The 27,821-nt window shown below is 43.0% G+C and overlaps 1 protein-coding gene across 1 annotated transcript; it reads right to left on the bottom strand.

Moving 5' to 3' along the window:
* Positions 1–153: 153 nt before the first annotated feature.
* On the bottom strand, positions 154–27,748 carry LOC124876488. Its single transcript, XM_047379317.1, has 7 exons — positions 27,649–27,748; positions 24,398–24,973; positions 23,811–24,016; positions 23,499–23,613; positions 22,755–22,941; positions 22,302–22,421; positions 154–2,487 (listed from the first exon to the last, which is right to left on the bottom strand). Exons 2-7 carry the CDS (start codon positions 24,863–24,865, stop codon positions 2,039–2,041), a joined length of 1,545 nt encoding a protein of 514 aa, XP_047235273.1. The 5' UTR covers positions 24,866–24,973; positions 27,649–27,748; the 3' UTR covers positions 154–2,038.
* Positions 27,749–27,821: the final 73 nt, after the last annotated feature.

The raw sequence follows: 27,821 nt of genomic DNA, 5'->3' as shown, positions 1-27,821 counted from the left end.
ATGGTATTTCTTTCTTCCAGCTGCTCACTGCGTCCTCTTTCTTCTTCTGTGGTTCTGCCTCTGTGGACAAGAGGAAACCTGAGCTCGATGTCAGGATCAGCTGTCCTGCTGAACAAACCTGTGATGCTTCAGCTCCAGGTTTCAGGAACAGCAGGTAGATGTTTGTCAGTCATAAAACCTGGACCTGTTTGGATTGCCACAGTACAGTCGCTCTCATAGTTTACACATCGCTGTTTTAAATGTCAGGTGCATTTATCCTGTACATAAAGGTCTAGCTGTGTGTAAATACAGTCACATTCAAATAAATGAGATTATTACTGAACAGCTCATTTATTCCAGTAACAATTATACAGATTAACTCCATGGACTGATGTTTTCAAGCCTTTGTTTCTGTTAATTAGGATGATTTTCTGCTTCCAGCCAATGAAAGCACGTCATTTAAGATTAGAATATTACATCAAACCACTAAAAACATTTTATTGCAGAAATGGGCGCTGTCTGACTGCTCTCCCATGCGCTTGGTAATCAATAAAGCTGACTTGAGTGACGATCTCTGCTCTCTTCTCTTGGTAAATGGAAATTTTTCCACAACATCTGTCATGTTGGAATATGAAGGGGCCATCTCCAAACTGTTCCCATAAAGCTGGGAGCATGGAGTTGTTCAAAATCTCTTGGTCTACTGAAGCATTAAGAGTTCCTTTCACTGGAACCAAGGGACCAAGCCCAGCTCCTGAAAAACAACCCCACAGCATAATGCTCCCTCTACCAAACTTTACACTACAGTCAGACATGTACCGTTCTCTAGGGAACCACCAAACCCAGACTCATCCATCAGATTGCCAGATGGAGAACACGCCTCCACTGCTCCAGTGGCGTCAGGCTTTACACCTCTGTATCTGACGCTTTGCACTGGATGATGTATGGCTTGGATGCAGCTGCTCAGCCATGGAAACCCTGTCCATGAAGCCATCTACACACTGTTCTTGAGCTAATCTGAAGGCCAAATGAAGTTTGGAGGTCTATAGCAAGTGACTCTGCAGAAAGTTGACCTCTGCGCACTATGCAGGTCAGCTTCCGCTGCCCCGCCACCATCAGTTTACATACAGTAGCCAACTGCTTCGTGGAAGAGTTGCTGTCATTCCCAATCGCTTCCATTTTCTTTTAACACTGACAGCGGAATATGTAGGAGCAAGGACATTTCACAACTTGACTTATTGCACATCTGGCATCCTATCACAATACCTCGCTGGAATTCCCATGAGCAGCCCATCCTTTCACAAATGTTTGTAGAAACAATCTGCAGGCCTAGGTGGTTGACTTTATACACCCGTGGCCATGGAAGAGATTGGAACACCTGATCTCCACGTTTGCAACAGCAGAAGGCCAAAAAAAGCTCCATGTTCCATGGTCAAGTAACAAAGATATTAAAATGTGCCTACATGTGGTGATAATGACCCAACATTTATTTCTTGAGTCTTATTTATTCTAACGATGATGAAACGATGATGAAAAGCTGCAGGACAGATGCTGAGGGACAGCAGGAAGGTGTCAGGATGAAAACATTTTAAGCTCCTGTTTCAACAGAAAGTGTTGAACTGTAAACCTGGCACTGACATGCTGAGAGGATGTTCTGTTTGTCACCAGTGGACTGGAGGACCAGCATCGGGTTGGTCCATTGGAGAAGAGGACGAAAGAAGAAGTCCAGTTCTGCTTTTCAGTCCCAGTCCACCCCTGACTCATTGGACTGCTTGATAGAACATTCATGTATTATGCAGTCTGACCACACCACTGTAAACCCATCCCGGACCCTGAAACGGACCAGAGAACCATACGCTGGCACAGTTACAACTGCTGGTCTCGGCACGGTTTATCCGGACCCTGGAGCGGTTCCCTTGCAATGGGAATGCATGCCGTGTCCCAGCAAACTAAAATCAGGAAGAGGATGTGACGTGAGCAATGCTTTTAAGTAGTAGAAGAAGTAGAGGAAAAACAAAGTAAGAGCGTCCTGATATGAAGGCTTCACTGCATACTTTAGAATTTACTTAAGTTTACTCAGCAGTTTTGCGACCTTATGCAGGAGATCCCAGACCTGCTGGGAATCTTTGTGGCCAGGGTTGTTATTGAGGACCTGATATGTATCAACTCCTTTAAAGAAAAGCTCCTTCAACTCAGCTTTACATTGCTGCAGATGTCTCTGGATGTCTGGTTCAGCCTGGTCCTGGTGGGTGAAGAGGATCATGGTGCGGCTCCAGACATTTTCCCCAAACATCTCCTCCATCTGCTTCACTGTTTCTTCAACATCTGTAGTGATGAACCTCAGTCTGATGACCAGCAGGATGGCGTGGGTTGCTGGGGTCGACAGGTTGATGCATCTGAAGATCTCCTTCCTCCCCTCAGGGTTGGATGTTCTTGAGAATCCTGGAGTGTTGATGATGGTCACCTCCGTGTTGAAGATGTTTCCTCTCTGCAGACAGCACCGGGTTCTACCTGAGGACAGAAAACAGACCAACAGCTCACAGTCTTCAATGGCGCCTTTTGAACGTGACTTTAGCATAAACAACTGAATTATCAGGTATCCCAACAACAGCTGAAACCAAACATTTACATCCAAGAAGACACAGAATTATGTCCCTCTCAGTCTGACATTCAATCAGAATAAATTCAGAAGTTTCTATCCATCTCCTCAGTATTTATTAGAATCGTCCTTTAAAGTGTCTGACTTGGATCAAATGTTTTGGGTTTTCTTCCACAAGCTTCTCACCACAGCTTGCTGGAATCTTGGCCCAATCCTCCTGACAGAATCAATGTAACTGGGTCAGGTTTGTGGGGCTCCTTGTTCTCACACACCTTAGCTTTGCCCAGTCATTTTCTATAGGACTGAGATCAGGACGTTGTGATGGCCACTCCAGAACATTGACTGGTGGTGTGCTGAGGGACATTGTCCATTTGGACGACCAATTTGTGTCAAAGCTTTAACTTTCTGGCTGATGTCTTGTAATGTTGCTTCAATATTTCTGAAAAATGTTCTTCCTCATGATGCCATCTATTTTGAGAAGACCACCAGTTTCCTCTTCAGCAGGACACTCCCACATCATGATGCTGCCACCCCTGTACTTCAGACTTGAGATGACGTTCTCAAGATTGGAAGCCTCACATTTTTTTGTCCAAATGTAACGATGGTCACCATGGTCACTTCAGTTCTAGTTCCAGACCACAGAACAAGTCTCCAAATATTAAGCTTTTTTGTCCCTCTGGGTGCATTTGGATTTGTAGCCTGAGATACAATTCATATTTTCTCATCATCTTAAGTTAAATGATTGAAATATTTCCAAAGATGCATTTATGGTCTAAGCTTATTTTTGTATTTTTATTCTCTTACTGCTTCTGCTGTTTGTTTGTGTGTGTGTCTGCTCATCTGACTTCAGATTAACCTCATTACAGTATCTGGTTTATTAGGCCTTCGCAGCACATTTGTGTTTCTTATTATTCTTCTCTGAAAAATATGAAAACTTACCAAACTTTGCACAAAATTGTCTAGTAAATTTTTTGCATTTTAATGCAGTTAACAAGGGACATGGGCAACTGCTCTACAGCGCCCCCTAAACTGAGTGAAGACAAGCGGCATGATGTAGACGTGAAATTTGGTACACAGATAGAACCCTCCAAAACAAGAAAAAGTCTGTGTCCAAATTCAGAGGCTGCATCCTTTGAAGGACCCGATCGACGAATGCCGGGGTCTTTGGTGGCTGCAAAGACCGCGAAGGCTGGAGAGGCCATCTGTGAATCTGGACGGTCTAGCCTTCACCAGCATTTCCCGCCTTTATTTCAACGTAACGTCTGTCGCCTAGCAACCGCAACGGCGTGAAGCAATGAGCTGTGAAGCCGTAAAGATGGAGCCTAAGTTTTGCTCCGTTTTCTTTTATTCCTAAAGGAAATCCAGCAGTTGTACTGTCTTACAATCTAAGTTTGTTCAAAATGTTCTTGTTTCATTATTTTTTCATTTCATCTTTGTTCATTAATCAGTCATTTAAAATGTGCAAAATAATTTTTATGTTCATAGATATATGAAAAAACATAACACTGTAAATAAAACAAAATGAATACCAAAGATCATTTTTTTAATTTATGAATAAATAGATGACTTGAACAATAACATATTAACAATGTTTAAATCAATATTATAATATGATTTGCAGGGCCCCGGCCTGGGGCCCAGCAGACGACAGTAGTAGAGGATAGCAGAGGTTACCATAGAGTCATAAAAAGTCCTGAGCAAAGGCCTGCACGCTCTGAAGGAGCTCAGTTTTCTCAGAAAATTGAGGCGACTCTGGTCCTTCTTGTACTGGGTGTTGGTGTTATGGGACCAGTTCAGTTTATTATTGATGTACTTAAAACTGTCCACTGACTCACTGTCCTCCCCCTGGACTTTCACTAGTGAGTGAAGTGGTGTCCTCCTGAAGTTGATCACCATGTTCTTCGTCTTACTGGTGTTCAGGCACAGGCGGTTGCACTCACACCAGTCCACAAAGTCTACGATGACTGACTGGTACCGGCTCGTTCCCCTCAGACACACAGCCCACAATGGCTGAGTCGTCAGAGAGTTTCTGGAGATGAAAGCTGTCCTTGTTGTAGGTGAAGTCCACGGTGTAAAGAAATTGATGAAAAAAATTGTGACAGGACCAAAGAACTTGGTTTTGCACCGCCAGCCAAAAGGGGTGAGACAAATCGGAGGTCCCACCGAGATTCAGGTTTCCAGAACAGGATCAGGATCGTTATACAGAGGACTCCTGTTGAGGTGAAACTGGGGCCGACCTTCACAGTGGTCAAGTGCACCACAATCAGTTGAGCAGCTTTTAAAAGTTAGCAGACGTTTCCCTGTCAAGGTCGACCCTAGTATCCTTATCTGGGTTTTCCATTTTTCTCTTAATTTGATTGCAGAGACAGTTTTCTTGTCCATTATTAATAATGAAGATGAAAGAGATGAAATAGAGAAAAGAGACAGAGAAATGAGATAAAAGAGTAAGAGAAAATAGGTCACAAAACTAGTTTGTGGCTCTTAAAACAGGAAATAAAAATTTGAGATAAAAATACAAACTCATTGCAGATCGGTTGATAGTTTAGGTTAATAGTTTAACTTAAACTAAACTAAACTAAACTTCAGAGGCGCCTTGCTCAGGCCAGGCAAAAAATAGTCCCGTCTGATGGTTTGGGTCCATGGTGGGCCATAATTTGATGTTGAATTTGATTTTGTGACCTAGAATTCCTGTGTAAAGTTAATGGTATTTCTTCTGTGAATCTACCGTGTGAAAGAGGTTGACAAACTTTAGTGATGGATTGGTGGAGTGAAAATGTTCTGAATTGATTTTTGACAAAAGGTCAAGCTTTGTGAATCTTGGTGTGAGTATGAATGAGTCTGATAAAGACCTTTTTCCTGAAGACTCCCTTGTTTTTTTTTTTAAAGAGGCAGACAAAGGATCATAAATTGAAATCCAGGCTGAACAACTAAACAACAATTCAATTGGAAAGACTCACATAATGGAAAAACAACAAGATGATGGTTAAAGAGTTTATTAATTAAATATTATTTATTTTGCACTCGGACCTCGGAGGAAGACGTAAACGCTGAGGATGAGGTGGGTTTGAATAAACATCTTAGGATTACGATTAGATACGTCCCGATCCTGGTGGTGGCGTAGGCCTTGGTATATTTGGAAGGAGTTGGGAGCCATGGTGGAGAAGGGGTGGAGGAGGGTCGAAGCTCAGCAGAAGAGCGGTGTCTTCAATGCAGAAGGTTTTTAAAAGTGATGCCCTGGGAGATGATTGGCTGAGGAGAAGTACAGACCTGCCGTTGATTGGAGCAGCCAGAGTGGAGTGAGTGGTGAGTCTTCCATATTGAATTTTCGTTTAAACTCCATTTGGATTCTTTTAAAGCTGGTGTGAAGACATGCATGCTGAAAGAGTATTTGGTGATTTGGAGGGGCCTCCCCCCTCCTCTATTCAGAGACAGGTTTATTTAAACATGTTACGGCAAAGAATTAGTGCAGCACGGGCAATAAAAGCTGTTTCAGGGAACTTGTCTAAATAAAAAACAGGAAGCAGGAATTGAAACAAAATGACCAGTATAAGTTGACATGCCTCCATTTCAAAAACTGTTTTAAGCAAACCCCTGCCCAGAAAAGAAAAGTGGGCACAAGCCCCCAGTTTCAGGCTGCTGTCAAATCTGCATCTTTTTGTGATTCGCAGCTTCCTGTTCTACAAAGACATGGAGACAACAGCTCTCCCCCTTAGCATTCCTCCATCATATGTGTATGGGGTTCCATTAGTGTCAAAAATATGTCTGTGTGTCTATGTTAGATGTACACTGCTGAAAAAAATAAAAGGAACACTTAAACAACACAATATAACTCCAAGTAAATCAAACTTCTGTGAAATCAAACTGTCCACTTAGGAAGCAACACTGATTGACAATCAGTTTCACATCTTGTTGTTCAAATGAAAAAGACAACAGGATGAAATCTTTGGTGATTAGCAAGACACTCAATAAAGGAGTGTTTCTACAGGTGGGGACCACAGACCACTTCTCAGTACCGATGCTTTCTGGCTGATGTTTTGGTCACTTTTGAATGTTGGTGGTGCTTTCACACTCGTGGTAGCATGAGACGGACTCTACAACCCACACAAGTGGTTCAGGTAGTGCAGCTCATCCAGGATGGCACATCAATACGAGCTGTGGCAAGAAGGTTTGCTGTGTCTGTCAGCGTAGTGTCCAGAACCTGGAGGTGCTACCAGGAGACAGGCCAGTACACCAGGAGACGTGGAGGAGGCCGTAGGAGGGCAACAACCCAGCAGCAGGACCGCTACCTCCACCTTTATGCAAGGAGGAACAGGAGGAGCACTGCCAGAGCCCTGCAAAATGACTTCCAGCAGGCCACAAATGTGCATGTGTCTGCACAAACGGTTAGAAACCGACTTCATGAGGATGGTATGAGGGCCCGACGTCCACAAATGGGGGTTGTGCTCACAGCCCAACACCGTGCAGGACGCTTGGCATTTGCCAGAGAACACCAGGATTGGCAAATTCACCACTGGTGCCCTGTGGTCTTCACAAATGAAAGCAGGTTCACACTGAGCACATGTGACAGACGTGACAGAGTCTGGAGACACCATGGAGAGAGATCTGCTGCCTGCAACATCCTTCAGCATGACCGGTTTGGCAGTGGGTCAGTAATGGTGTGGGGTGGCATTTCTTTCTCCATGAGCTCACCAGAGGTAGCCTGACTGCCATTAGGTACCGAGATGAGATCCTCAGACCCCTTGTGAGACCATATGCTGGTGCGGTTGGCCCTGGGTTCCTCCTAATGCAGGACAATGCTAGACCTCATGTGGCTGGAGTGTGTCAGCAGTTCCTGCAAGATGAAGACATTGAAGCTATGGACTGGCCCGCCCGTTCCCCAGACCTGAATCCGATTGAGCACATCTGGGACATCATGTCTCGCTCCATCCACCAACGTCACGTTGCACCACAGACTGTCCAGGAGTTGGTGGATGCTTTAGTCCAGGTCTGGGAGGAGATCCCTCAGGAGACCATCCACCGTCTCATCAGGAGCATCTCCAGGCGTTGTAGGGAGGTCATACAGACACGTGGAGGCCACACACAATACTGAGCCTCATTTTAACTTGTTTTAAGGACATTACATCAAAGTTGGATCAGCCTGTAGTGTGTTTTTCCACTTTAATTTTGTGTGTGACTCTAAATCCAGGCCTCCATTGGTTAATAAATTTGATTTCCATTGATGATTTTTGTGTGATTTTGTTGTCAGCAGATTCAACTTTGTACAGAACAAAGTATTCAATGAGAATATTTCATTCATTCAGATCTAGGATGTTATATGAGTGTTCCCTTTATTTTTTGGAGCAGTGTACATGTTGGGTGCTTATGTTAGTCCCAACCCCCGACAATTAACACTCACAATAACAATTTTCAGATAAAATAGAAAAAGAGTTAATTTCATAATTGTCAGTAATGGTTGCAAAATGTTTGCAATTTGTGAGCAGTTTTTATGGTGGATTTATTTAATTATTTTAAGGAACATATTCTTACAAATGAAGCCTATAGTGACTTTCCACAACTGTTTTTATTTTATTCCAGTGTGGGGTTGCAGAAGTACAGATATGGTGGATATGGTGTCACCTCCATGATGAAGATCTCTGATGTAGAACATGGATTTTCATTTAAGATTGCTAGACACAATGTGGTTAAAAAATAAAAGTCCCATAAATATCTAAAGTAGCTTTACTAAATAAAAGTATCAAAATTGGCGGGGGGGCTGGGACTAACATAAGCAACTAACATATACAGCTTACATAGACACAAACATATTTTTGGCACTAATGAAACCCCATAAAGTTGAAAATGCAAAAATGTTAAAAGAAAATGAACAACAGTTTCCTGTCTTAACAGGAAACGTTAGAATTGAAGGTGTAGTAGAAGATACTGAAGTTGAAAAAATAAAGACAGGAAAAGGATCAGCAAGTTGAGCAGATGTCTCGTATGATAGAACCCTTGCATGCACAGTTAAATGTAGTAGTTAAACTGCATTCCTAAAAGGAACACATGGTAGGAGTGGTGCAGCATCATCAGACGTTTGGAGTGATACTGAGGAAGGAAGGGAAGAACAGGTAGATGTGTGCAGTAAACAGTCCTGCCCTGCAACAGTGGCCCTTCAAAAGTCAGAGCAGCAAATCCTCCTACTTACTGACACTGAAACAGCACAAATGTGGTTCTGCGTACCACCCCGCATCTCAGGGTTCGGTGGAAAGATTTAACTCAACTATCAAACAGCAGCTTGCAAAAGTATGTGCTGACACAAATCTGAACTGGCTGGATGCACTTCCCCTGGTGATGTTTACCCTCAGCTCTTCACCACATGAACAAATGGGGTTGACCCCACAAGAGCTACTGACAGCAAGGAAAATGCCCTGTCCTCTAACTGCTCGGCTGAGCAGTGGTTGCGAGTCCAGACTGGGCTCGCAAAGGGAGGAATTTGATGATTATTTAAAGAAATTGCTGTCTGCTGTAAAATTTCTGTCTCACAACGTACAGGAAGTACTAACCGTAGATCCAGCAGGACCAGAGCCGGAGCAGATTGCTGAAGGAGAGTGGGTGTACAGAAAAGTGTTCCACAGAACCTGGAACGAGCCAAGGTGGATTGGACCCTTTAAAGTGGTAAGTTCAACCACTTACAGTCTGAAAGTGTGGTTGGATGAAGAACAACAAAAGGTCAGTAAACCCTGGAACAAATCACAGTGGAGAAAAGGGGAACCACCTACTGAAAGAAACCTCAGAGAAGTCAGAAAGCACCTGAGGGACATAGGAGAAAAAGTGAGTGAAAGGGAGGAATAAAAATAAATAAATTCAAATAAAATCATAACTGATAGAAATATTATAAGTTAAGCGATTCAGTTTTTAGACAATTCTTTTAGTTAAGTTAAAACTTGTGAAATGGCCCATATGGGGCCTTTCCCCTGGCATGCTCTGACCTGTCTTTGCATAATTGGCATAATTATAGTTATCCCTCCCTTATTCGTGGAATACTGCCCCAGGGGGATATACCAACACTCGAGATAGATATGAAAAAATGTTAAAAGAGAAAATGAGCTTCACTAGAGGCCAACTGGTTTCAGGAACTTCCAGGATAGAAACCATTTGTTGTTAACTATAACTGCTCTCTATAACAATCTGTATAATGCCAGCAAATATGAGGCTAAGTGATATTAAACATGGGTTTTATGTAGTAATGGGAGTAAATGTTGCAGGAAAGGATCCTATGATATTAATAAGACTTAACCTACACAACCCTGCTAAGGATAGTTCTGAAACAAAACTCTGGAAAGCAACAAAAGGAAGTAGTGGTCATAAATACTGCTCACATTTCTTTGGATAAAGAAGAAGGTATCGGAACCTTAAAATTATGTTTTATCTATAGATTTGCTTTTGTTCCAAACCTGATTTGTTCTCAATCCAAATTCCTCAAGATAAACCTTGGTTCTCAAACATAGATAACACTGAATGGTAATATTGCATCATTTTATTGGTTATGGTTTTTATTGGTTTTCTTGTTCCTTCATAGTTCGTCCCAAGTTTTTCTTTACTCGTTCATTTTGCTTGGTTGTTGTAGTTGAATTGTTTCTAACCTAGTAAAGAGTTTGTTGGTTGACATACAGGTCCTTCTCAAAATATTAGCATATTGTGATAAAGTTAATTATTTTCCATAATGTCATGATGAAAATTTAACATTAATATATTTTAGATTCATTGCACACTAACTGAAATATTTCAGGTCTTTTATTGTCTTAATACGGATGATTTTGGCATACAGCTCATGAAAACCCAAAATTCCTATCTCACAAAATTAGCATATTTCATCCAACCAATAAAAGAAAAGTGTTTTTAATACAAAAAACGTCAACCTTCAAATAATCATGTACAGTTATGCACTCAATACTTGGTCGGGAATCCTTTTGCAGAAATGACTGCTTCAATGCGGCGTGGCATGGAGGCAATCAGCCTGTGGCACTGCTGAGGTCTTATGGAGGCCCAGGATGTTTCGATAGCGGCCTTTAGCTCATCCAGAGTGTTGGGTCTTGAGTCTCTCAACGTTCTCTTCACAATATCCCACAGATTCTCTATGAGGTTCAGGTCAGGAGAGTTGGCAGGCCAATTGAGCACAGTGATACCATGGTCAGTAAACCATTTACCAGTGGTTTTGGCACTGTGAGCAGGTGCCAGGTCGTGCTGAAAAATGAAATCTTCATCTCCATAAAGCTTTTCAGCAGATGGAAGCATGAAGTGCTCCAAAATCTCCTGATAGCTAGCTGCATTGACCCTGCCCTTGATAAAACACAGTGGACCAACACCAGCAGCTGACACGGCACCCCAGACCATCACTGACTGTGGGTACTTGACACTGGACTTCTGGCATTTTGGCATTTCCTTCTCCCCAGTCTTCCTCCAGACTCTGGCACCTTGATTTCCGAATGACATGCAGAATTTGCTTTCATCCGAAAAAAGTACTTTGGACCACTGAGCAACAGTCCAGTGCTGCTTCTCTGTAGTCCAGGTCAGGCGCTTCTGCCGCTTTTTCTGGTTCAAAAGTGGCTTGACCTGGGGAATGCGGCACCTGTAGCCCATTTCCTGTACACGCCTGTGCACGGTGGCTCTGGATGTTTCTACTCCAGACTCAGTCCACTGCTTCCGCAGGTCCCCCAAGGTCTGGAATCGGCCCTTCTCCACAATCTTCCTCAGGGTCCGGTCACCTCTTCTCGTTGTGCAGCGTTTTCTGCCACACTTTTTCCTTCCCACAGACTTCCCACTGAGGTGCCTTGATACAGCACTCTGGGAACAGCCTATTCGTTCAGAAATGTCTTTCAGTGTCTTACCCTCTTGCTTGAGGGTGTCAATAGTGGCCTTCTGGACAGCAGTCAGGTCGGCAGTCTTACCCATGATTGGGGTTTTGAGTGATGAACCAGGCTGGGAGTTTTAAAGGCCTCAGGAATCTTTTGCAGGTGTTTAGAGTTAACTCGTTGATTCAGATGATTAGGTTCATAGCTCGTTTAGAGACCCTTTTAATGATATGCTAATTTTGTGAGATAGGAATTTTGGGTTTTCATGAGCTGTATGCCAAAATCATCCGTGTTAAGACAATAAAAGACCTGAAATATTTCAGTTAGTGTGCAATGAATCTAAAATATATGAATGTTAAATTTCCATCATGATATTATGGAAAATAATGAACTTTATCACAATATGCTAATATTTTGAGAAGGACCTGTATGTTTAAATTGGAGTTGAATTGTTTCTGTAAATAAATTCTTATATTTTAAGAAGTTGTGAATTTATTCCATATGTGTGCACAGTTTGCTGTTCAGTAAATAATAAATACAGCGCCTTGTGAAAGTATTCAGCCCCCTTGAACTTTTCAACCTCTTGCCACATTTCAGGCTTCAAACATAAAGATATAAAATTCTAATTTTTTGTGAAGAATCAACAACAAGTGGGACACAATCGTGAAGTTGAATGAAATTTATTGGATGTGTCAAACTTGTGAATGACCCTCCATGACAGTCTGTAGAAGTTGTTAATTCTAATAATTTCAAAAGACATTTTCAAAATACTATAGTGGGGATTCATTAATCCTTCAACAGCAAACAGGAGGACTACAGCTTCCATCAGGAAGGTCGGGCTCTGGATGAATTTTGAAGCCTCCTCACTGTAGCCAAACTGAAAGTAATCTGGAACTCGCTTACAGGACCACCTAGTGTCGATGTGGGGAATCGAGTGGTGGGCTTGCCGGAGGCGTTGGGGTGATGATGCAGAACACCTGCAGCAGCACTAATTTCTTTTTTTTTTTTGACACTTAAATTTTATTAAGGAAAAAGTTTTTACAAGAAAACAAGAAACAGTATTATATGAGTAAAACATAGAGAAAAACAAACGCATTTAAAACAAAACATAAAATGCAAGTCGACGTAGTGACATGGGGGTCCTTCCATTAGAGATGAATGGGATATCACCAAGATCTCAGACTAATTCTCCCATCAGCTAATCTGTGGTGTCAATCCCCCCTTTTTATATTCAATCCATTTGTCCCATTTTGCTTCAGACTTTCCATCCTGTATCCTGAGTACAAATGTGAATTTGTCCATGTCGAATATTTCCTTCACTGTCTTCAGCCATTGCTCCTCTGTAGGAGGATCAGCTCTGAGCCACTTCCTTGTTATAGTTTTTTGCTGGCTGCTAGCAGCGCCTTAATTAAGTATCTATCTGGGCTCCGTGTGTTTTCCTCCATCAGATTCCCAGATATAAAACCACGTCTGTCTTGGGTATCTCATAGTCTAGGACCTCTAGACTCTATTACCAATATTCTATATTCCTCTGTCCACATAACCTCCAGCCTTGGTTCTGCTCTGGTTCAAACCTCCCTTTTGTCTTTGACATAATCTAATTAAACATCTAAAAAACATAATTAGATTTTTTAGATATGAATTTCTCATAATCATATTTAATCTTAAAAATAAACCGTTTTGCTTTGGAATTTTCTAATATTTATGTCACCGTTCTTACCTTTGTGCAATATTTTAATACATCTAAATAATTAGATTTGTCTTTGACATAATCTAATTATGTTTTTCCAATTGAATTCTGGCCACGTTCTTGACCCGGTGGTAGTATGCTGCACCCTGCAAATATAATACCAATCTTCCTCTGTCATTTCATTTTCAAGTTCTCGTTGCCATTGTTCTTCTATATAGAAAGTCGAGTTCCCCGTTCTCTTCAAACGAGCTTGGTGCAGTGCTGAAATCACCCATCCCATCTTTCCTTTATACGCATCAGTTATTAAATTGAATACCCCATTTTACTCCACAGTTAGTCTGTTTTAATCTCCCCCTTATCTAATATTGTGTTTATTGCCGTGATATCTTCCCTATCCCATCTCCTAAAACCGAAATCATCCCTTCCTGCCTGGACTCTAGTATCATATTTTAACAATTTCAGGATCTTTGTTTCTTTTTCTAATCTGTGCCTCTTTAATATCATGTTCTAAATTTTTAGTGTGAATTTAGTTATGGGGTCTAACTGGTTATACTCTATTTTATATCATTCTTTATCCCCTAATAATTTTTGAATTTGATAGTTCCCATTCTTCATTTCAATAGGTTTCCATTTGGCTGCATCATTCTGGTCACACCAACAAACTATGGGCCTCATCTTTGCTGCATAATAATAATCCTTTAAGTTTGGGATGATCATACCACCTTTATCTTCGGGTAATTGTAATGTTACAAATCTGATCCTAGGCTGCTTCTCTCCCCAAATAAATCTCAAAAACCCTTTATCCCATTCTATGAATGGATTTGGCGGTATAAGTCTGGGTAAGGATTGGTAGAGATACAGTAATCTCAGCAATATATTCAGTTTGGTTATTTCAATTCTTGAGCTAAAGTCTAGAGTCTGCATTGCCCATCTTCCTAAGTCTCTTTTAATGCTTGGAATTTGCCTTGTATAATTTGTCTTTTCCTTCTGTAATATTTACTCCCAGATATTTAATTTTGCCTGTATCCCACTTAAGTCTATATTTATCTCTGACTTTAATTGTTGGAGTGTAGTTTAGAGCCAGAATCTGTGTCTTCATCACGTTTAGTCTGTACCCAGAATATTCTCCATATTCCTCCAGTAGGTCCATCAGCCTAGGAAAACTCACATCGTGTTTTCCTATGTTTGCTATGAAATCATCTGCAAATAGACCTAATTTGTGTTGTGAACCACCTACTTCCACTCCCTCTGTGTTCTGATTCTGCCTGATTGCTTGGGTCAGGGGTTCAATAAAGATGTCCAAGTGTTGGAGGTAGACAGCAGCCCTGTCTTGCTGATCTCTCTAGCTTCTTTCATTTGGTCAGATTTCCATTCAACTTGACTCTTGTTGTGGGCTCGTGATACAATGATTTATTACATTTGATAGAATTCTCATTAAAACTAAACTTTTTTAAAACATTATAAAACTACATCTCACACTGTCAAACGCCTTTTCTGCACCAATACTCACAAGTAGCAAACTTTCTTTTCTCTTTTAGGCCTCCTCGCCTATATGTATAGATTTCCTCATGTTATCTTGTGCCTGCCATCCTCTTATAAAGCCTGTTTGGTCCTCATCAATAATTTCAGGCATAAATGTCTCAAATCTTTTGGAGATTATTGACGTATATATTTTATAGTCAACATTAAGTATTGATATTGGGCAGGAGCTACTCCATAGTTCCTTATCCTTACCTGCTTTTGGTATTATGTAGATTATTGTTTCTTTCCAGGATGGTGGAATTTTCCCCTCCTTCATGGTATAATTAAAAACATTACTGGGCTTAGCGCTTCTTTGAATATCTTATAAAAGTCAGATGGGACCCCATCACAACCTGGAGTTTTATTACATTTTGTTCTACTAATTGCATCCCTCGTCTCTTTCTCTGTAGTGACTGAGATGGTCGCCTCGGCGTGTTGGTTCGCATTGTTTTGTTTAGTTTTTTGCTTTAAAACGGTCTTCTGTGATGGTACCCGGAGCTCTCTCACCAGAGAAGAACTCATGAACATCAGGGCTACTACACCAGATGAGTTATTTCCAACTTTTCTACCTACTGCTCTGGAATATTTGGACATTCTGGTTAAAGGTTCCGCTCACCTTTGTTCACGCGGTGAAACGCCGGAAGAGAGGGAAACGGGCTGGGGTTCTGGTACGTCTTCGCCAGCGTGGACTACGAACACCGTTACCTGGTATATTTCTCTCTAACGTGCGCTCACTTCCCAACAAAATGGAGGAACTACAACTGTTGTTGGGGAAAAACAGGGACTTTTATTCATCGGCAGTTTTGTGCTTCACGGAGACGTGGCTGTGTGGATTAATACCGGACTCTGTGCTGCAGCTGGCAGGATTCCAGCTCTACAGAGCGGACAGAGACACGGAACTCTCCGGCAAAGCGAAAGGTGGAGGAATCTGTTTCTACCTCAACAGTGGTTGGTGCAACGATGTGACAGTGATTCAGCAGCACTGTTCTCCAGACCTGGAATCCTTCATCTTAAACTGTAAGCCTTTCTATTCCCCCCGTGAGTTCGCTTCGTTCATCCTGGTCGGTGTTTACATCCTGCCGCAAGCTAACGTGCAGGTCGCACAGCGCATGCTCGCCGACCAGATACTGAGTGTGGAGCGGACCAACCTGGACTCCTTAGTAATCGTCGTTGGTGACTTTAACAAAGGTAATCTCACCCACGAACTCCCCAAATACAGACAGTTTATAAAATGTCCGACCAGAGAGGACAACATTCTGGATCACTGTTACACCACCATCAGAGACGCTTATCACGCCGTCCCACCTGCTGCACTGGGCCAATCCGACCACATCATGGTCCACCTGATTCCTGCATACAGGCAGAAACTAAAGCTCTGCAAACCTGTTGTGAGGACGACAAGGAAGTGGAGCAGTGAGGCTGTGGAGAATCTCCAGGCGTGTTTAGGCTGTACAGACTGGGATGTGTTCAGGACTACTACCAACAGTCTGGACGAGTACACAGAGGCTGTGACTTCCTACATCAGCTTCTGTGAGGACAGCTGTGTACCATCATGCACCAGGGTGAGTTACAACAACGACAAACCCTGGTTCACAGCTAAACTCAGAAGGTTAAGACTGGATAAGGAAAAGGCCTTCAGGAGTGGGGACAAAGACATATACAGAGAGGCCAAGTACAAGTTTGGCAAGGCAGTGAAAGAGGCCAAACGACTGTACTCTGAGAAGCTCCAAAACCAGTTCTCAGCCAACGACTCTGCGTCTGTCTGGAAAGGGCTCAAGCAAATCACCAACTACAAGCCAAAAGCCCCCCACTCCATCAACGACCGACGCCTCGCCAACGACCTGAACGAGTTCTACTGCCGCTTTGAAAGACAAAGGGACAGTCCTGCAACCATCTCCCACGACGCCCCCCAACAGCTGCAGCCACAATCCACCACCCCCACCTCTCCAACCTCAAGAGGGGCCTTGGCGCCTCCAACCCCCACCCTGAAGTTCCCCCCCACCAGCCCCCTACCCACGCCGAGGACGGCTCTTTCCCTCCAGGAGAGGGACGTCAACAAACTCTTCAGGAGACAGAACCCCCGGAAAGCTGCTGGTCCGGATTCTGTCTCACCAGCCAGCCTGAAGCACTGCGCTGATCAGCTGTCTCCAGTCTTCACAGACATTTTTAACACCTCACTGGAGACATGTCATGTGCCAGCCTGCTTCAAGTCCTCCACCATCGTCCCTGTTCCCAAGAAGCCAAGGACCACAGGGCTTAATGACTTCAGACCCGTCGCCCTGACCTCTGTGGTGATGAAGTCCTTTGAGCGCCTTGTGCTCTCACACCTAAAAGACATCACCGACCCCCTCCTGGACCCCCTGCAGTTTGCCTACAGAGCCAACAGGTCTGTAGATGATGCAGTCAACCTAGCCCTTCACTTCATCCTCCGGCACCTGGACTCCACAGGAAGCTATGCCAGGATCCTGTTTGTGGATTTCAGCTCTGCCTTCAACACCATCGTCCCAGTTCTGCTACAGGAGAAGCTCTCCCAGCTGAGTGTGCCCGACTCCACCTGCAGGTGGATCACTGACTTCCTGTCTGACAGGAAGCAGCGCGTGAGGCTGGGGAAGAACGTCTCTGACTCCCTGACCATCAGCACCGGTTCCCCCCAAGGCTGTGTTCTCTCTTCTTTGCTCTTCTCCCTGTACACCAACAGCTGCACCTCCAGTCACCAGTCTGTCAAGCTTCTGAAGTTTGCGGACGACACCACCCTGATCGGACTCATCTCTGATGGTGATGAGTCCGCGTACAGATGGGAGGTGGACCATCTGTTGGACTGGTGCAGCCAGAACAACCTTGAGCTCAACGCTCTAAAGACAGTGGAGATGGTTGTGAACTTCAGGCAGAACCCAGCCCCACCTGCCCCCATCACCCTCTGTGACTCCACAATTGACACTGTGGAATCTTTCCGCTTCCTGGGAACCATCATCTCCCAGGATCTCAAGTGGGAGCCAAACATCAGCTCCCTCATCAAGAAAGCCCAGCAGAGGATGTTCTTCCTGCGGCAGCTGAAGAAATTCAACCTGCCAAAGACTATGATGGTGCACTTCTACACAGCCATCATTGAGTCCATCCTCACCTCCTCCATCACCATCTGGTACGCCGCTGCTACAGCCAAGGATAAGGGCAGGCTGCAGCGTGTCATTCGGTCTGCTGAGAAGGTGATTGGCTGCAGTCTACTGTCGCTCCAGGAACTGTACACCTCCAGGACCCTGAAGCGGGCAGGGAAGATTCTGGCTGATCCCTCCCACCCCGGTCACAGACTCTTTGAGACTCTCCCCTCTGGCAGGAGGCTGTGGTCCATCCGGACCAAAACCTCACGCCACAAGAACAGTTTTTTCCCATCTGCCACCAGCCTGGTTAACAAAGCCCAGAAACCACCCTGACACTCTCCCTTTCCCCCACACCCCCCCTGTTTTTGCTGACAGGACACCTGTAACCTGTAACTCTATGTGTTACATTAACGCTCAGCTTGGACTCCTGCTTTACTTGCACAATGATCATCTGCACTGTTGTATTGCTCTTGCATCTTATACTGCTCTATATTTACTCTCACTCACTTAAAACTGTGCACATATATTTATATTATAGTGTAGATATGTTTATACTTTTTAATTTGTATTGTATTGCACCGACTACGCCAAAACAAATTCCTTGTATGTCCAAAAACGTACTTGGCAATAAAGCTTTTCTGATTCTGATTCCGGTTTAACTGTTCTGACGTTCATCTATTGATGGCAGATCCAGATGTTGGAGAAAAGCTTTTATACATCAGCTGCCTCTGGCTGTGTCTATCGTGTCCTGTAGTTGTCCTCTGGTTCACTTAATAACTTGTTGTTTGTGGGATTTCTAATTTTATAGATAGTGTTTAATGTTTGTTGTCTCCTAATCCGTTTGGCCAATAATCTGCTTGTTTTGGGTCCCTCTTTGTAGTCTGCTTCACAAATCTATTTTTTTTACAGTTTCAGTTATTAAAACCAAATCAATCTTCCTTCTGATTTCCTTAATCGTTTTAAATGTGTCTGTGTCGTTCATATTATGATGTTGTCTTTCTAATTCCTTTAATTGTCCATTTAATTTATGCTATTGTTGCAGTTTATTTTTCTGATTATATCTCTTTATTTCTTCCACTACTTTTTTATTATTCAGTATCCCCACATTTAGTCTCCAGATTGTATTCTTTTTCCTATTATTTAGATTGATTGTCAAATAAACTGCACTATGGTCTGACAAGTCTGTTACACCTGTCTTACATTCCTCTACCCTGTGTTTATCTCCTTTTGTCACCAAGAAATAATCATTCCTGGAATATGTTGAGTGGAGTGTGAGAAATGTGTATAGTCTCTATCTTCTCTATTTATTTCCCGACTTATATCTATGACTCCTAGTTCCTTTAGTTTGAAATTTATAAATTTTGTGATATGATTCTTCGTCTACCTTTTGCTTGTATCCAAATCATAATTAAATCCTACATTAAAGTCCCCTCCGCAAGTCAAGATTCCCTCCATTTCCATCGTTATAATATCAAACAGAGTTTTTCACTGTCTGGTGATGCATACAGGTCCTTCTCAAAATATTAGCATATTGTGATAAAGTTAATTATTTTCCATAATGTCATGATGAAAATTTAACATTCATATATTTTAGATTCATTGCACACTAACTGAAATATTTCAGGTCTTTTATTGTCTTAATACGAATGATTTTGGCATACAGCTCATGAAAACCCAAAATTCCTATCTCACAAAATTAGCATATCATTAAAAGGGTCTCTAAACGAGCTATGAACCTAATCATCTGAATCAACGAGTTAACTCTAAACACCTGCAAAAGATTCCTGAGGCCTTTAAAACTCCCAGCCTGGTTCATCACTCAAAACCCCAATCATGGATAAGACTGCCGACCTGACTGCTGTCCAGAAGGCCACTATTGACACCCTCAAGCAAGAGGGTAAGACACAGAAAGACATTTCTGAACGAATAGGCTGTTCCCAGAGTGCTGTATCAAGGCACCTCAGTGGGAAGTCTGTGGGAAGGAAAAAGTGTGGCAGAAAACGCTGCACAATGAGAAGAGGTGACCGGACCCTGAGGAAGATTGTGGAGAAGGGCCGATTCCAGACCTTGGGGGACCTGCGGAAGCAGTGGACTGAGTCTGGAGTAGAAACATCCATGTGTACCGTGTACAGGCGTGTGCAGGAAATGGGCTACAGGTGCCGCATTCCCCAGGTCAAGCCACTTTTGAACCAGAAACAGCGGCAGAAGCGCCTGACCTGGGCTACAGAGAAGCAGCACTGGACTGTTGCTCAGAGGTCCAAAGTACTTTTTTCGGATGAAAGCAAATTCTGCATGTCATTCGGAAATCAAGGTGCCAGAGTCTGGAGGAAGACTGGGGAGAAGGAAATGCCAAAATGCCAGAAGTCCAGTGTCAAGTACCCACAGTCAGTGATGGTCTGGGGTGCCGTGTCAGCTGCTGGTGTTGGTCCACTGTGTTTTATCAAGGGCAGGGTCAATGCAGCTAGCTATCAGGAGATTTTGGAGCACTTCATGCTTCCATCTGCTGAAAAGCTTTATGGAGATGAAGATTTCATTTTTCAGCACGACCTGGCACCTGCTCACAGTGCCAAAACCACTGGTAAATGGTTTACTGACCATGGTATCACTGTGCTCAATTGGCCTGCCAACTCTCCTGACCTGAACCCCATAGAGAATCTGTGGGATATTGTGAAGAGAACGTTGAGAGACTCAAGACCCAACACTCTGGATGAGCTAAAGGCCGCTATCGAAGCATCCTGGGCCTCCATAAGACCTCAGCAGTGCCACAGGCTGATTGCCTCCATGCCACGCCGCATTGAAGCAGTCATTTCTGCCAAAGGATTCCCGACCAAGTATTGAGTGCATAACTGTACATGATTATTTGAAGGTTGATGTTTTTTGTATTAAAAACACTTTTCTTTTATTGGTCGGATGAAATATGCTAATTTTGTGAGATAGGAATTTTGGGTTTTCATGAGCTGTATGCCACAATCATCCGTATTAAGACAATAAAAGACCTGAAATATTTCAGTTAGTGTGCAATGAATCTAAAATATATGAATGTTAAATTTTCATCATGACATTATGGAAAATAATGAACTTTATCACAATATGCTAATATTTTGAGAAGGATCTGTATATATTAATAAGTGTGACGACTCCCAAGGCATTTGAAGGACTCACAACAGCCCCCCTCTCCCCTGCTGGTGGGTGGGGGGGTGAAGCTTCTCCTAATGAGAGCCTCCCCCCCTCCTAGTGGCAGAGATCTCCCTTATAGGTGGCTCTCCAAAGCTCGCTAAAAGTGTCTAGCATTTTAATAGTCCTCCGGGACTCCTGGTCGAAACCTTCTCCAGTCTCTGTAGTCCACAACCCTTAATTCATATATGCATCAAACTTCTCTCAAGCTTCTCAATCAGTGTCGGCCCCTCGTCCCCCATGTCTGGTATCTACCATCCTCTCTGCCACATCGCTCTCGCTGCATCCTACGCGCTGTAGTAAACCTGGATTTCTTCTGGCCAGTGAACACTCAGTGTGTCCATGGGAGACTGGAACTGGATCCCCTTCTCTTTAAGGATGTTTTTGAGGCCGCCACTTCATTTGCATAATCCTGATCAAACGTCACTCTCTGTTATTCTACTTTCATCTCCATTTTCCAACCGTTCTGATGATTCTCTCTTTGATCTCGAACTTCAAAAAGTTGAGTGATCGCTCTTGGGGGCTTGTTTGGTGGTGGTTTCTGTGCTAAAGCTCTATGTATCTCCAGATCAACATCCTCCGCCACACCCAGCTCAGCGTGGATGAGTTTATCCACATATTTCTGCACATAGTCTCCCTCTATTCCCTCTTTAAGCCACCAGATACGAACATTATTCCTTCTCATCCATCCTTCTAAATCAGTCAATTTCTCCTGAAGCTTTCTTTGTTGTTCCAACGATGCCTTTATAATGTCATGGACATCACATGGACACAACTTTTTATTAATCTCCTTTCACCCAGCTAGGCTGCTTGTCTTTGCTAGCTTGCTCTTCTTTAGCAGTGTTCTCAGTCTGGATCTTTCCTTGTATTTAAGATCTTGCCTTCCTTTCCTTTACCTTGGCGTTAAGTGTTTTATCCATTTTGAGTATTTTTCACAACCAATTTGTAGTTATAAGGGTTTTCTTCGGGTTTTAAACCTATTCAACCAGGATCGGCTCATCAGCAAACCGGAAGCCCCGCTTTAATTTCTTTTATTATGTCATTATCTGCTGACACATGTAACCTTTTCAGTACTAAAGATGGCCGAACCATATGTGTTAAACCAGACTCTGTAGTTTTAATATTATTAAACTGAATAAAGTCTAATTTTTCTACTGTTGGGCTGCACAGTGGGCAGTTGGTAGCACTATTCCCTTGCAGCAAGAAGGTACTAAGGTAAAATCCCGCAACCATGCAAGGAAATGTGGACGGATCAGTGGAAGAAAACTCATTTTAAATGGATTTAGATTTTGTGAAGTTGTCAGAGTTATTGCAGAAAAGATTATATTAAAGTGTTTTTTCCTTTGCAGAAACTGACTGGTTTCTCTTAGGTGATGTTTTAGATTGGATGCTTCAGTCTGTTTGTTAATGTAGGTTACCTGAGGGTGGACTGGCTGCACCACCGCTGGTCCTGAAGGCATTTCTTCCTAATATGGTGTTCCCACTGAAGCTCTTGTCAACTCCAGGCCACCCAACTAGAACCAGTTGGACGCCTGTAACTGGAACACAGAGTAAACATGAAGTCCAGATCTAAATCAAAACACAAACAGGCCTCGGTTTTTAATCAGGATACACAAAGTGCACAGGTGCTTTTTTATTATTTTTTGGATGGGTAAGGAAAACGATCACCTCGTTTACTCAACTCCAACAATGAACTGATCACAGCACAGAAAACGCGTCAACAACACACATATCTGTGAAAAGTCACACCTTGTAGTCTGGGTTTCAGTGGAGCCCCCTAGTGGTCTGCCACAATTTAATCTAAATAAAGAAAAATCCTTCACCGCTTTAACTGTTTCAGATGGATGATGGCCAGGGTAAACCTGCCCTACCTGTAAAATGCTGCTTCAGTGAGCTCTCCATCTCCAGAGGGCCACTCCAGCCTGGCCACAGTCTCTTCACCACCATTTTAGCATCATCAGAACCATCTGGGTCTTCACTGGTTTGGCCATAGTTCACTGCATCCTGCTGGCAAAACTTCAGGTTGTTTCTGAGTTGATCAACATTAAATTTCAACACCTGAAAAATGAAAAAGGAGTAAAGCTTGTCATGCAGAAGATGCAGAAGGAATGATGTCAGTTTGTCAAACCTCTGCTTTGGTATCAATCTATCCATCCATCCACCCAACCATCCACTCATCCATCCATCCATCCATCCAGAACCAGTTGGACGTCTGTAACTGGAACACAGAGTAAACATGAAGTCCAGATCTAAATCAAAACAGAAACAAGCCTCAGTTTTTAATCAGGATACACAAAGTGCACAGGTGGCTTTTTTATTATTTTATTATTATCACCTCATTTACTCAACTCCAACAATGAACTGATCACAAGACAGAAAACGCGTCAACAACACACATATCTGTGAAAAGTCACACCCCGTAGTCTGGGTTTGAGTGGAGCCCCCTAGTGGTGCTTCATACCCGCCCCCCGAAACATAAAAAGAAGGTTCTCCACAGGGTAACCTGGGAAAAACCATGGGTTCTTCTTGCTGGGTTTGCAAAGATTACCTAGCACCAATCAGTGTGAACTGCAGAAGGTGCAAACCCAAACTGTAGATATGAACAGTGAAACTACCTGGTTCTGACCAACATGGAGGGCGACAGCAACATGATCCCAAACATAAAACGGAGGGGAGGAGGCACTCCAGGCTTCCAGCTGCCTGGTTTTATGTCTGTAGATCAGCTCGTACCTGACAGGAAGAAACAACAATAAAACCTTTGAACGTCCAACACCGAATCATCACAAGCTGCTACTAGGAACAATGTGTGTTATGTAGATTCCAGTTTACAAACTGTGGGGTAGCTCCAAACAGGTCAGAAATATTCACCTGGGGAACCCTGGTGTGGATTAATGAGGAAAAACCTTGAGCATGTGTCTCTTTCTTACCAATGAGTTCCACACATGGCCTCTGGCCTCCAGATAAAATGACCGTCTCTGTAAACACACACGGCATCTGGGCGGTCACTCAGAAAAGGGTACTGGGAGTACTCCTTTTCACTGGTCGGACTATGGACCAGAACCACATGCATTACTTCCTGTGAGTACAGCACGGTTCTGTACATCCGCATGATGGGTTGGGCTCCCAGGCAAAACTAAAGAAAAGACAATTGGACAATTTAGAGCCTTTAGGGCCATAGACGTTCTAGAACAGATGGACACTTGTGCGCACGAAGAATGGATCAAAAATGACTCCAGGAAATCTTTATCGATCGGTATTCATAAATTGCTTCATGTAATGGGAGATGGAACAAGAGAACAGAGTGGGAAAAACTACAAGTTTAATTAGGATGTGTTGTAGCTTTAACTGCTGCATCCATCCATCCATCCTCCATCTCCCTTGTGACACCATACAGCTTATTTTTGGGAATCCCAAAGTGCTTCTGGATCATATGGGATATATAGTCCTTTACTGACGTGAGGCCTGCAGAGACCCCGGCAGATATTCCTCAATTTGATCCGTAGAGGGGTCTTACCTGGTCTTTGTAGGCTGTCAGAACCTCCTCCAGGGGGAAGGTGAAGCGGTACGTGCCCAGCCGGGATGTTTCCACGAAGGCTGGAGAGGTGGCAAACCTCCACAGGAAGCTCTGCTGCTCAGGATCTTCTACCTCCATCCGATCTGGGAAAGTCTTCTCCACGAGCCTCACCTCTGCATCCTTCAACTCTTCTGGTCCCACAGCCAGACTCCACCATATCAGGGGTCCTCCGTATGGATTCCTGAAGCCTCCATCCTTCCTGATCCCACCTAACGCTGATCCTGTAGTTTCATGTTTCAGAAGACTCGTGTGGAACTCTGGTTTAGGATATTCTGGGATGTTTGTTTTGTTCAGGTATTTGTTTGTCAAACCTGCATTTTCAGCTTCTGTTTTTAGATCTGAGAGCTTCAAGTGCTGACGTTCAACAAAATGCTGCTTAAATCCTCTCCTGTTCCTTTCTGTCTGCATGGTCCAATCCAACACTGAGCAGAAATTTCTGTCAGAAATACTGGACAGTTTTAGACAGGCGGGTTCTTTTTTCTCTGACAACCACAGAACAGACGAGTCCGTTTCAATCTGCAAAACACACAGGAAATCCCTCAAAGTAGGATTAATGCAGGCAAATCATACCAACTTTATCTATAAAACACCCACTTATGTCATTCAATAAAGTGCAAATTAATCACTTAAAAATCACACCATGTGGTTTTTATGGATTTTTGTTTTAGATTCCATCACTCACAGTTGAAAGAACCTATGATAAAAATTAAAGACTTCTACAAGCTTTGATACTGGGAAAACCTGCAGAATCAGCAGATTCAAATATTGGTCCAAATCTTGAATCTAAATCTATATCTTAAATACTAATCTTGTATCTTGGAGTTAAATCTTCAGCAGATATTATAATTAACCACGCCCCTTCAACGTATTAACTCGTGGCCACACCCCCCGCGCACCGCCTCCAGTGCACCGGGGGCGTGGCCACACGTTGAGACATGGTAGATTTAATAGATTTAGATGTAAGAATATAAATCTACATCTTAGATATGGATTTAACATTTATATTTAGCATTTACCAATAAATGTAAGAAAATGCACTAAATGTGAAGAAAGTGCTGTAAATAATAGAAATGTGACAGTGAAATATTTTTGCTGAATTTTTCCCCACATAAAACAGAAACAAACCTTTGTTTACTGCGTGGTTCTGTAGTTACTTTCATTTGATTTTACATGCTTGGCTCATTATTTCTTTATTAGACCTGAGCAGCTAAGCGCTGCGAAGGCCTATTGTAATCGCTCCGTTTTTCATTATGATTATTCAGGCAATAAATGAATTGCCTTTTGTGCGGCTTTAACATATTCAACACCCCCCCCCCCCCCCCCCCCCCAAAAATTTTCAAAACAGCCTCTACATTGACCATACTTTATCATATAGTTATGAAATTTGGTACAATTGTACAAATCGCCGAGACCCACGTGAAACTCTCTTGCACCCACATCCTACAACAAACAGGAAGTCTGCCATATTGGATTGAAGTTTCAATTTTGATCCCATTTTTGACATTTATAGCCTCCGAATTTGATCAAACTCCTCCTAGAGATTTTGATTGATCAGCTTCAAATTTGGTCAATTTGCTCAGAAGGGATGGAGGATCTAAAGTTATCAAAATTGTGAGTTTTTGAGCATGCTGAGGGGGCGGAGCCAGGCCTCAAAGTTTGACAACTCGCAAAGAAAATATAACTTTTTATAACTCTTACAAGGAAAGTCTCAGAGACACGAAACGTTCTGGAATTGATCCCCGAACAATATTCAATGGTCAAATCCTGACATCGTCGAAGCCCCGCAACCTCAGAACAGGAAGTGTAAAGTCTTCATGTGGAAGGTCCATAATTGACCCAAGTCACTTAATGAACACGAAACTGTCGCCAATGACAGATAACCCCCCTTAGGGATGGTCTAAGTTGGTTTCCAGTACTAAGAGGTTTGGCTAGAGGGTGTGGCCGTGGTGGCGTAGCAAATTCTGATGTCACGCCATGGCCATACTTTGGCTCTAAATTACACATTTATTTCAAACTGAATGTGGTTGATCTTTGTCAACCCCCAAACAGCTCTATTGGATTACATTGGAATTTGGATCACCGGCGCCCCCTAGCAAGTAAGTGCTCTATCTCCTGCATGCATCTTCGGATCCACCTCAAATTTGGTATGCATCATTGTGGATCAATGCTGAACATGTTGATGCAGTCAATTGATGACATCACTTTAGCCCCGCCCACTAACAAACGAGTAGCTTTCATTAGCAAGGTCAGATTTCAGTCAAATTTTGAATGCTTCTCAGCAGAACAGAGCTCGGCTTGACCGAAGATTGTATGAAAGCCTGCTCACACTGCCGCCTAATGGTGACGCGCGGAACTGAGCGGCAGGTGGAGTAGGCGATGCCAGGCTACATAGGCCTGCTTGCAGCTTTAATTTTTGTTAATTTTTTATTTTGTTTACTTTTCATACTTCCGGTTTTAACCTTATGCGAAGCACTTTCCCCATACAGGAGGAGAAAATATCTGTGCAAAAATCTTTAAATCTGAGCATGGTTTGAGGGAGAACAGAAAATATTTGAAAGAAAGAAGAAGTTTTCAGTGCAAAGATATGAAATCCTGCTCCTAACTTGTAAATGTCAGCTCTTGATTTTTGGCATTTTAATTCCCTCATACCACTCTGTATGAAAAGGCTTTATAATGTAGGAGGACAAGGGCTCTACCTGCTGGACAGATGTAGTAATATCTTTGCAGCTTCGTGGCATCAAGCAACCACATCACAGCTTACAATCTACAGACCTTTTCCACTTAAAATGATCCACCATTGAAAACATAGTTCTGTGAAGTTTCATTCAGACATCCAGGTAGTGGTGAGCTACCTGGTTCATCCACACACCACAGTTTTATAGATTAAACCTCTTCAAGAAATAAAATAGTAATAAACGTGTAATTATAACAATCCATCCCTGGACCATTACAGCTGGTCTGTAATGAAACATGTAATTATACAAAAATCCTTCATCATTAACCTCCAGCTAGCAGCTGGTTTCAAACCAACAATAAACTGCATGCAGCTCAGGAACTGCGACAAAGACGCACACACTGCGGGAAAATGCTGCGCCACAAGGGGAAATATGCGCCCCACTCAGGTGGACCTATCTGCTTGGACCTTACATCCAGAACTTCCAGAAGAACTGGGAAAAAGAAGGTTTACTTACTTTCCGTTTGCCCGCTTCCCGTTACAGATTGAAGTCCTCTGAATCTGGGCGGATCAGCTGATTCTCAACGTAAAACTGACGTCACAGACACCAAACTTCCACGTGCATGAGGAGCGGCTCCGCGCGGATCTCTGCTTCCACCAGTCAGATGATCGTTGTTTGTCTTTCTTGTG

The sequence above is a fragment of the Girardinichthys multiradiatus genome, chromosome 11, assembly GCF_021462225.1.
Source record: "Girardinichthys multiradiatus isolate DD_20200921_A chromosome 11, DD_fGirMul_XY1, whole genome shotgun sequence".
NCBI lineage: Eukaryota > Metazoa > Chordata > Actinopteri > Cyprinodontiformes > Goodeidae > Girardinichthys > Girardinichthys multiradiatus.
This window is presented reverse-complemented; position numbering and strand designations above follow the sequence as displayed.

Excerpts from the sequence above, each read along its gene's own strand:
- LOC124876488 (XM_047379317.1), bottom strand. The coding sequence starts at position 24,865 with ATGCAGACAGAAAGGAACAGGAGAGGATTTAAGCAGCATTTTGTTGAA. Across the intron at positions 22,942-23,498 it reads TCCATGTTGGTCAGAACCAG|GTGTTGAAATTTAATGTTGA; the intron begins GTAGTTTCACTG and ends TTCATTTTTCAG. Across the intron at positions 22,422-22,754 it reads ACTGAAGCAGCATTTTACAG|TTACAGGCGTCCAACTGGTT; the intron begins GTAGGGCAGGTT and ends TCTGTGTTCCAG.